Source organism: Phyllobates terribilis, unplaced genomic scaffold (assembly GCF_046119375.1).
Source record: "Phyllobates terribilis strain yellow unplaced genomic scaffold, ASM4611937v1 Scaffold_7__3_contigs__length_470593459, whole genome shotgun sequence".
NCBI classification, from domain to species: domain Eukaryota; kingdom Metazoa; phylum Chordata; class Amphibia; order Anura; family Dendrobatidae; genus Phyllobates; species Phyllobates terribilis.
The window spans coordinates 139,504,839-139,515,703 of record NW_027362767.1 but is presented as its reverse complement, the minus strand read 5'-3'; the positions used below and the strand labels follow the sequence as shown (position 1 = coordinate 139,515,703).

At 43.7% G+C, this 10,865-nt stretch overlaps 1 protein-coding gene across 1 annotated transcript; it reads right to left on the bottom strand.

The window, feature by feature from the left end:
- Positions 1–1,514: 1,514 nt before the first annotated feature.
- LOC141153974 (NACHT, LRR and PYD domains-containing protein 1 homolog) lies at positions 1,515–3,276 on the bottom strand. The gene is given in 1 exon segment (XM_073639303.1): positions 1,515–3,276. A coding segment is annotated over 1 exon segment (1,758 nt). The 5' UTR covers positions 3,273–3,276.
- Between the last annotated feature and the right edge of the window lie 7,589 nt (positions 3,277–10,865).

The following is a 10,865-nucleotide window of genomic DNA, read 5'->3' as shown; positions in this document are numbered from 1 at the left end:
AGTGTTCATTGCCGGAGGGTATAGATTCTATAAGCAGAACGCAGGCGTCCGACCCAGCCTGAATTCTATTTCATATTGGGTGGGTGGTGGCAACGACTAATAATAATTGGGCTATCGTGAAGCTGGCAGTAACCGTACGTGGGGCGTAAACACATATTCCATGCGTTGGAATCCGGAGGTGTGTATGCCACCTCGCTTGCCGATAGCTACGTAGTGAGTAATCGGGATCGTGTGTGCGTGAATCCCTGCTCAATCCTGACAGAGTGATGGCAGCGGTGATATATTGTGTGATCTCCCCGGTGTCGTTGCTGTTGTTCCCTGACAAATAAATGAAAGTAATTTAATAACTTGAGAATATCCCTATAATAGTAGAACATGGATGCAGATTATGAAGAGTCCTGAGTTGCTCCTCATTCACTACATAACCTGATTTCACAATGTATTTTGTCCCCATATTTCTAAGTTCCTAATGTGGAGTTAGAGAACAAATGCTGCTTTCTGTGGCTCTTGTGGGGCCGTACTGACTCCCTCATCAATTGCTATTATGGAGTTACAGATTAGAAACTTTCTCTTGGTCCATGTGACTCTTCCTGACAGTGTCACTGTCTCTGAGGTTTGGGCACTGGAGTAGAGTGCAAGTAAAAGTGGAGTAGATGTCACCGGCTGCTAAAAAAAGTTGTGGTTTCTGAGAGCTTCTAGCACTGGTACGTACTGTATATATGTGCAAATGTTATATAGCTCATCCTCATTATCTAAAAATGTACTGACAAGAGGTGATATCAAAGTGGCAAACTTGAGCTCTCATGGTGTAAGTGCTAAAACAAGAAAGGGATTTTCACTTTAAAAATGTAAATACCGTAATTGGAATTCAAAAGTCAAACTTTTAATCATCGGAAAAAATCAATAAAGATCGATAAAGGGCACTCAAAAAAGTGATGTAGGTGCTTGAGTAAGGGTTCCACTCCGTGTCATAGAAAATATAAGAAGGTAACATGCACTCTAAAATACATGATATATATGTTATTAATGCAATCCAACAAAAGCAGTGGAGAGCGCTCCACTACGCAACTTAGTGTTGCTCCTCCTTCGCGCCGCTACATTACAACAGCAATCTGAGTCTGATGAAGGCCCATTTCTAAGGGCCGAAACGTCACTGCTTTTGTTGGATTGCCTTAATAAAATAGATATCACGTATTTTAGAGTGCAGAGTATCTTAGTATATTTTTTATTTAATCATCGGGGTCTGACAACTACGAACCCTACTGACACCAGGTCAGCTGACTCCAGTAAAATTGTGGATGTTTCCAGCCCTCTCCTCGCGACATAAGCACTCGGATCAAAATCTTAACGCAATCCTCCTGCCAGTAGTATCATGTTCACTTATAATTGGTTGTGAGGTGTCTGACCCTCATCTGCATTATACTATGACCCATAATAATATACATGACGTATATTTGCAATAAGTTAGTCATATAATTGTCAGAATGCTACTACAACAAAGATGCAATATTATTTTACCTCAAACCCTGTAGATTATGTAACGCTGGTACAAGTCTCTCTAGTCCTTCAGTGTCTACCGAACATTCAAACAGATTGAGTTCTTCTACATTTGTACAGGTCTCTAGAATAAATGCCAACACCGTGCAGTCTAGAGACGACATGTGAAGCTTAGAGAGGTCAAATCTTCTATGTGATTTTAACGATTCCCACACCAGAGCCTTATTCCGGGTTTCATACAGATAGAAAAATGTACTGAGAAGACATCGCTTGTTGTCTACACTTTCCCTCGGTCTCTGTTTTTTTGGAAAAAAGTCCTTCACCCAAGTGATGACATCTCTGGAGGCCTGAGCTTCTTGTGTGTCCAGATATCCAGCTAGAAATGGCCTGGTGGAGCCGTCTGATAGACCACACAGGAATCGGAGGAACATTTCACCGCGACCATCAGAATACGATCTGGCGTCTTTTAGTGATTTCTGTAACTTCTCAGGAGAATAATCAGCAAAATGCACCAAGGCTGAGAAGAATTCTTGCACAGTGAGATGTAAGAAGGAATAGGATGCAGATTCCTCCGATTCCATCAGAAAACTTGATAAAAGCTTTGACTTATTGTCCACATGGAAAGAAATCAGATCTTGGTCATCAAAAATAACCTGGTGGTTCATCACCCCATGTTCTGCCATCCAACCGATGGACCGCAGGAGCTGCTGACTGTCACTTTTGTGCAGGCTATGATTGGACAGGATGTTGGCGATAAATATGGCAAAGAGTTGTGTCACAGTTTTGGGTAATAATGACACCTGATCACTACTTGTGGACTGGAAGCTCCTGGATAGCACTGTACAGATGATCCAGCAGTAGGACGGGAGGTAACAGAACGTGTACAATGTCTCATTCTGCTTCACGTAACTAAAAGCCTTTTCTGCCAGTTCAGGGTTATAAAAGAAATTCTCAAAGTACATCTGTCGTTCTTCTGGAAAAAATCCAATTATTTCTACTGTTCACTGGAAAACACTACAATCTATAGATGCCAGTCTGGTTGGGCGACTTGTCATCAGAACAGAACAACCATTCAGAAGAGACTTTCTCACCAAACTAACGACAATCTGACCACAAGGTTCGGGCTGTTTAGGATGAGAGCACAAGTGATGGGATGTGAAATCCATTGTATGAAGACTTTCATCTAAGCCATCAAATATAAAGAGAAGTTTCTCTGGATCCTGTAAGATGTTCCCGAGCTGCTGCTCTAGATATGGGTACTGATGAAGGATCAGGGTCTCCAGACTAACATTATCCAGTCTGTTCAGTTCCCGGAATTTGAAGAAAAAGACAAAGGAGAATCTTTGGTAGAAATCGCCCCTCGTCCAGTCATAGGCAAACTTCTGCATCAGGGTGGTCTTCCCTACACCGGGCACTCCGCTCACCATTATCATATGGGGCACAACTCTGGATCGGTGACACCAGCGGAATAACTTGTTTGGGAAAATGTGTTGTAGTTTATTGTGGGTTTTCTTTAAATATTGCTCATGTTTTACCCCGGTTTCTATGAGCTCATTCTCTGATCGTTGTCTGAAGTTATTAATCGAAACTATCATGAGGTTCACATAACGTGCACAGAATGAAAAACTTTCCTGTCCCTGGTGACATCCTGGAGGTTGGTTCTCTAAAAGTTTCTCAGTTTTTTCATGTAAATGTTTCTTGTGACAGTTCTGGACTCCTATAGAAGAAATATATAAAATAAGGGTGAATATCGAAAGCTGAAATAGATTGAGCATTTTTGCAGGACTTGTGTTACATATGATTTTAACATTTGTTGAAATCAGAAATATTTTAACAGATATAATTGATGTGAAGATATGGAGGAGATTCATCAATAGTGCCATCATCTGCATGGGTTTATGAATCTGCACATGGCGCAGGTGGCATAATATGTATCGCCCTTTGCTTAGTACGTCCTACCAGCTCATGGCTGGAGTACAGTTACACCAATATTTGCTGCAGTTTAAATTTTTATAGATTATTTATTTTGAGAAATGTGTCAAATTAAAATACTTTGTTATTGTTATCACCTGAAATGATCTCCACCATGAGAAAAAAAAAATTACAGAATGTCAGGTGACAATTCCCTATACTGCCTTTTAGTTACACCTCAGCAGACAATTACGGTGACACCAAATTTAATTTTTTTGGGTTTTATTGGTGAAAAAAAATTCAGGAGGTAAAAAAAATATTCATGAAAAAAATACAAAGAAAAAGGATCCTAGCGGCTTAAATTTAATTTAAAAAATCTTGTCTTTATTTTGCATGATTAAAAAGTAAGGATATCCAAATAGAAAAAAAACGTTTGCATTCTGATGGGTTTCTGGTCGAAGCCCTTAGTGATAGACGCGTCAGAATGGGAACAGTTTTTTCATATTCATCTATGAGTAAAAGCTTTGGCCAGAAACGCGTCAGAATGTGCAGAGTTTTTTACTCTTTGGATAGCCTTACTTTTTAATCATGAAAAATAAAGACAAGATTTTTTAATCAAATTTTAGCCGCTAGGATCCCAAATCTTAGTTTTTCTTTATGGATTTCCGGTGGTCTACAGATTGGGATTCAGGCTGAATGAATTAGGAGCAACCTTGATTAAGCAGTGAGGCCTTTCCTTTTTCTTTTTTCTTTTGGTGTAAAACAAAATTGCTTGTGTTAACACAAATGTGTAACTTTATTTATTTTTCCTTTGACGGAGCTGTATGAAGGCCTGCATTTTGGCATGGCAAGCTGACACTTTTATTGATACCATTTGTGGGTTCATACGATGTATAGATATTCTTTTACTGCAGGTCCTATCTGCCATGATAACCATTGGCGCCCTGGGATCGCTTCTCAAGGTTGGTAATGATGTGCCCTCAGGCCATGTGTTTTAAATGCTGCTTGGTGGCCTTTAACCCCTTCACGAGATTTGACGTATCTATATGTCATGGAAGAGAAGGAGTTCCCGACCGATGAGGTATAAATTTGTCATGACCATCACACACGCACAGGATCGCCTCTGGGTGCTCAGCTAACATGATAGTTGACACCCAACTCTCACTGCCAGGATCAGGGCCATTTTAACCCCCTAAATTCTGCGATCTATATCGATCGCAGCATTTAGAAGGCATAGAGAGGGAGGGGGCTCCCTCTCCCCTCCGATCGGCCCCATCGCGAGGACCTGATCGTTGCCATAGTTTAAAACCTATGGGTTCCCTAGTAGTTTTTTTACCCTAATTGTAGACTGACACGACTGTATCTTGGCCATATTTTACGGTTGGTGTTACAGCTGCAATTCCCGGCCTAATTGTGGGTTTACTCATCTAAATGAACAGTCTCGTAGGCATATATGACATCATTAGTTCCAGTCATGAGACTCACAGTCGGGCTTGATTAGTAGACTGCTGATCAATTCCAACTTTGACTGATGAGTAGATAAAGTCCCACCTCCATAGTCAAAGGAAGTGGCTGATAATCATCTTTCGTCCTACCGGAGGCACAGTACATCAGGTGTAACGTCTGTCCGAGGCCACAGGCTCAAAAGGCTGTCTCGGAAAGACTGGCACAAGCCACTCTGTCTGGCAGAGTGCAGAGAAATCCCAATACCCTTTAACCCCTACACAGGGAACTGGTTTTACAAAAGGACCCAGTGGAATGCTACCGTGGAAGGGCTGTCGTGCGTGCGGTGGTAGGAATAGTCGCCAAGCAAGATCAGAGCCTAGAGGTCACATCAAGGACAAAATCAGGATCCGTAAGAACAGTCAGAAACATAAGACGAGGTCAAAGCAGGAATACATTAAACAAAACAGGAGCAGAAGGCACATGCCTAGCAGCCTCCAGCAGTAAGCTGGAAGCTTAAGTAGGGTGTTGTGCTCTCCAAGTGGCTGGATCTGATAACTTCAGCTGGACATCACACACACCATATTGCCAGACTGGACAGCACTGCAGATCCCAGCCACGCAAACCTTAGTGGCTGGACAGAGCCCACCGTCCAGAGGTTTAGATTCTGAAATCTTCTTTATCACCAGCGCCGCCTGCACAGTGAAAGTGGCGGCGCCTTGTGACAGAAGCAGAAGTCACAGGAGCAGGGTCTGGTGGACATGTAACAGTAGGAAAGATTTTGCTGCAGGCAGTTGTCTTACAGCCACACACAGGACAGTGAGAAGGAGGAGAGGATATGGCCGATCTCAGGAGACACTCAGAGATAATTTCTTTAGATATTTCTATGTTTTAATTGTAATATGAGACAATATAGGGTAAATAAGAATATGAAGAGAGAGGTATTTGTTTTAAGGTTTATATTTTCTCTTTTTATTGTTTTTTTCTTTTACCTCATTCATTTGTAGAAATATTTTGAGAAAACAAGAAAGGTAGTAAAATTCAGGCTTAGTTACTGGTCCCTCCCGTTGGAATATGTAGTAAGGGAACATCTGTATTTCAAGTTTTATTTTCTTTATAAATAAGAAGTTAAAAAGGGGGAAAAACACAATCCGAGGTCATTTTTTAATAAAACATCCATCTATATGTAATCAGACACGAATAGGGAGGCGATGTACTAAAACTTTCTATAGTACCATTTCATATATTGTCCACTTACCTGTCAGCTCTGGGGGAAGTTGATGTCCATTTTCATCCAGAAGGATTTCCTCCACCAGAGTGTTACGTAAGAAAAATGTTTTGGTCAATTTTGTTAAGACCTCATCATTGCTGCACCATCTTGTTTTTTGTTTTTTTGTGAAAATAGAACCACAATTCTGGTGTATTACGTTTAGTAGATGTCTAGAGTTGACTGTGGTCTATAACATAAGAATCACATTGCACCGCGGTTTTAAGGCCCCCATACACAATAGACTGAAGCCTGCAGAGCCCACCATTATCGGCAGGATTGTCTGGTAGTCTAATGTGTATGGGGGGGCCTCCCGACTCTCCCCCTACAGATGAAGCTGGAGGAGAGAGGATCCACCACGATGGCTTTCCGGATCGTCCTTCTGTTCTCTGGGAGAGAAGCCACCACTAGAGGAATATGGCCATTTGCTCTCTGGTAGAGAACACAGGAGCACTCGGCAGACACAAGCATTGCTGTGTATGGAGGAGCTGGGGCACAGAGCTGTTGGAAAAAGTATTTTTGTTCTGCAAAAGTAGTAAAATGTAAAATCAATATATACATATTATAAAGGCACCAAGTTATTTACATACATGTTACAAGCACACTGCATTAACAAGAAACAAAGATCTGCAAGAAAAAGTAAGTGAACCCTTTTAAATATCCTACATTTCTACATTGATTACTGTTTTATTTTTTCTTGTCAATGGAGCAGTGTGAGGCCATTTACTGCAGAATTTTCTATTTTTAATTGTTACTATTACATGTTCTTTTTTTATACATTAAAATCATTTTTAAGCAGAATTTTTTTTTATCCTTATCTTGTATAGCTAACGGAAAAAGGAGACTGCAGAAAGCAACTGGTACAGCTTTACATGAGAGGCAGGTACAGTACAGACCAAAAGTTTGGACACACCTTCTCATTTAAAGATTTTTCTGTATTTTCATGACTTTAAAAATTGTACATTCACACTGAAGGCATCAAAACTATGAATTAACACATGTGGAATTATATACTTAACAAAAAAGTGAGAAACAACTGAAAATATGTCTTATATTCTAGGTTCTTCAAAGTAGCCACCTTTTGCTTTGATGACTGCTTTGCACACTCTTGGCATTCTCTTGATGAGCTTCAAGAGGTAGTCACCGGAAATGGTTTTCACTTCACAGGTGTGCCCTGTCAGGTTTAATAAGTGGAATTTCTTGCCTTATAAATGGGGTTGGGACCATCAGTTGTGTTGTGCAGAAGTCAGGTGGATACACAGCTGATAGTCCTACTGAATAGACTGTTAGAATTTCTATTATGGCAAGAAAAAAGCAGCTAAGTAAAGAAAAACGAGTGGCCATCATTACTTTAAGAAATTAAGGTTAGTCAGTTCGAAAAATTGGACAAACTTTGAAAGTGTCCCCAAATGCAGTTGCAAAAACCATCAAGCGCTACAAAGAAACTGGCTCACATGAGGACCGCCCCAGGAAAGGAAGACCAAGAGTCACCTCTGCTTCTGAGGATAAGTTTATCCGAGTCACCAGCCTCAGAAATCGCAGGTTAACAGCAGCTCAGATTAGAGACCAGGTCAATGCCACACAGAGTTCTAGCAGCAGACACATCTCTTCAACAACTGTTAAGAGGAGACTTTGTGCAGCAGGCCTTCATGGTAAAATAGCTGCTAGGAAACCACTGCTAAGGACAGGCCACAAGCAGAAGAGACTTGTTTGGGCTAAAGAACACAAGGAATGGACATTAGACAATGGGAAATCTGTGGTTTAGTCTGATGAATCCAAATTTGAGATCTTTGGTTCCAACCACCGTGTCTTTGTGCGACGCAGAAAAGGTGAACGGATGGACTCTACATGCCTGGTTCCCACAATAAAGCATGGAGGAGGAGGTGTGATGGTGTGGGGGTGCTTTGCTGGTGACACTGTTGGGGAATTATTCAAAATTTAAGGCATACTGAACTAGCATGGCTACCACAGCATCTTGCAGCGGCATGCTATTCCATCCGGTTTGTGTTTAGTTGGACCATCATTTATTTTTCAACAGGACAATGACCCCAAACACACCTCCAGGATGTGTAAGGGCTAGTGTTGAGCGAGCACTAAAATGCTCGGGTGCTCGAAGCTCGGGCCGAGCTCGCCGTGATACTCGGGTGCTCGACCCGAGCAACGAGCCCAATGTTAGTCTATGGGAGACTCGAGCATTTTTGCGGTGGCACCCCCGGCAGTCTTTTAAAAGCCTAACAAATGCCCAAGACGATAGTGACAGTGCTCAAATGACATGGGGACAGCATGGGGATCGCCCCAGGAAGCATTTCTGACCCCCAGGTCACTGCTGTCAACAACGTGGTCAGAGGTATTAAGCCACTTTTAAGGGCTCACAATAAAACAAAAGTGAAACTTTTTTCCTGTGAAATATGTTAAGGAACATCCTTTCCAGGGAAAAGACTTGTGTATAAGTTAAAATAAATGACCAAAAACAAAAATACTCCTCCACACCTTCGGCTATGTTCACAAGTAGCATTTTTTATGCGTTTTTGCACTTTTGTATTGCTTTCAACTATGACAAATGCATTCACCGGGAAATGTCATTTTAACATTTTACAACCTTATCTGGCCATGTGCTGTGTGACACATGCATAAAGTGCTGAAAAGACATGGGAACAGCATGGGGAAGACCCCTGGAAGCATCTCTGACTCCCAGGTCACTGTCTAAAAGTGTGCCCATCATAAGTGATCCTTGCCGCATCAGAAGATGCAGACTTGCAACTATCCCCATGCAAGTTCTAGTCCCAGGGCAGTGTTCAATTGTACCTCCCCCATTCCTTGCAATACAAGCGCAAGTATGCAGCCTGCCACCCACCCACCCCCAGGCTGCAATACCATACTGCTTGCTTGCTTGCTTGAACTTGAAATTGGGCCTTTTAGGTATGTGGAGGCGGAATCTGGCCACCACGTCATGGCTGTGTTGGCGGCCTGGAATCCATACTCAGTCCCCAGCCGCCCGGCGTCCATACTCAGTCCCCAGCCGCCCCGCGGCCGAGTGTCCACACGGTCCCCAGCTGCCTGGGGGCAGTTGGGTGTCCATAAACGGTCCCCAGCCGCCCCCATTTCTCCTTGGAACATCCCCCCACACACTTTTCTTAGCCCGGCCTGCTTTAGGCAGCATTGGACGAGCCCACCAGAGAACCAGACTCCTCCGGAGGGCCCTGACTTCTCCATCGGTGGAGTTGAGAGTGCCAAGGTGAGGAGCATGATGATGATGACAGAAGTTAGCATCTGCTATGTTTTCTTTTAATGCAAGTGTAAGTGTGCAGCCTGCCACCCACCCACCCCCAGACTGCAATTCATACTGCTAGCTTGCACTTGAAATGGGGCCTTTTAGTTTAGAGGAGGCCGAAGCTGGCCACTACCTCATGGCTGCTTCGGCTGCGAGGTATCCATACTCAGTCCCCAGCCGCCCCTATTTGTCCTGGTGTGCCTTATACATAAGATTAAGCGCGTATACCAAAACATTACCTGTGCCCTCCCCAGTGCATTTAGTGGGAAGGAGAGCCTATTCCGCTGTAGTGTGTGCATGCCAAACCCCTGTTCATGGTACATGCGAAGATGCCTCCCACCTTGCACCTGTCGTTGCAGACTTGCAACTATCCCCATTCAAGTCCTTGTCCCAGGGCAGTGTTCAATTGTACCTCTCCCATTCCTTGCAATGCAAGCGCAAGTATGCAGCCTGCCACCCACCCACCCCCAGGCTGCAATACCCTACTGCTTGCTTACTTGCACTTTAAATTGGGCCTTTTAGGCATGTGGAGGCGGAATCTGGCTACCACGCCATGGCTGTGTCGGCGGCCTGGTATCCATACTCAGTCCCCAGCCGCCTGGTGGCCGGGTGTCCCCGCTTGCTCCCCAGCCTCCAGGGGGTGGCCGGGTGTCCATACTCGGTCCCCAGCCACCCCTATTTGTACCGGTAACCTTTCCCACACTTTTCTTAGCCTGGCCTGCTTTAGGGCAGCATTGGCCGAGCCCACTGGACTATCAGACTCCTCCGGTGGGCCCTGGCTTCTCCATCAGGGGAGTTGAGAGTGCCAAGGTGAGGAGCATGATGAGGATGATAGAAGTTAGCATCTGCTTTGTTTTGTTGTAATGCAAGCGCATGTATGTAGTAGCGGCTAGGCCTGAGGAGGTCAGCGTTTTGGCGCATATCCTACCTCCTCCGAGGATTGCTGGATGTTTTCCTGCTACTATCCAAGTTCTATGACTCCCGTTAAAACAAAGCTTCAGGTGATAAATGATGGATGAGGTAGTGGCAAAGGAGAAAGAGCAGGAGGAACAGGGACCATTCACATCAATATCAGGCCAGTCAACCAGATATGTCGTGTAGGATATGTTTCTGTAACAAAAGGAGCAGTTCGGCTACACAGTTATAGGGCATACAGTGAGTGCAATGCCTACCAAAAATTTCGAGGCACTCCAATGCCCCTTGGAAATGACATGGAGGTCAGAGGGCGTTAACTAAACCTTTTTTTCCATTTATAGCAACTGGGTCTCCTGTGCACTGTTGGCCTAAGCAGTGAATGGAATGCTTTCCAAAAATTATGAGGTACTGCAATGCCCCTTACAAGAGCCATGTGTGGCACCCCAGGGGTCTGGTCACCACAGTAATAGAGATTACGTCGGAGAGCAAGTGGGAGGTTTCCTGGTCAGGATCCCTTAAACATGCAACATCCTCCTGCCCCAGTCCTGGGAGGGGAGAATT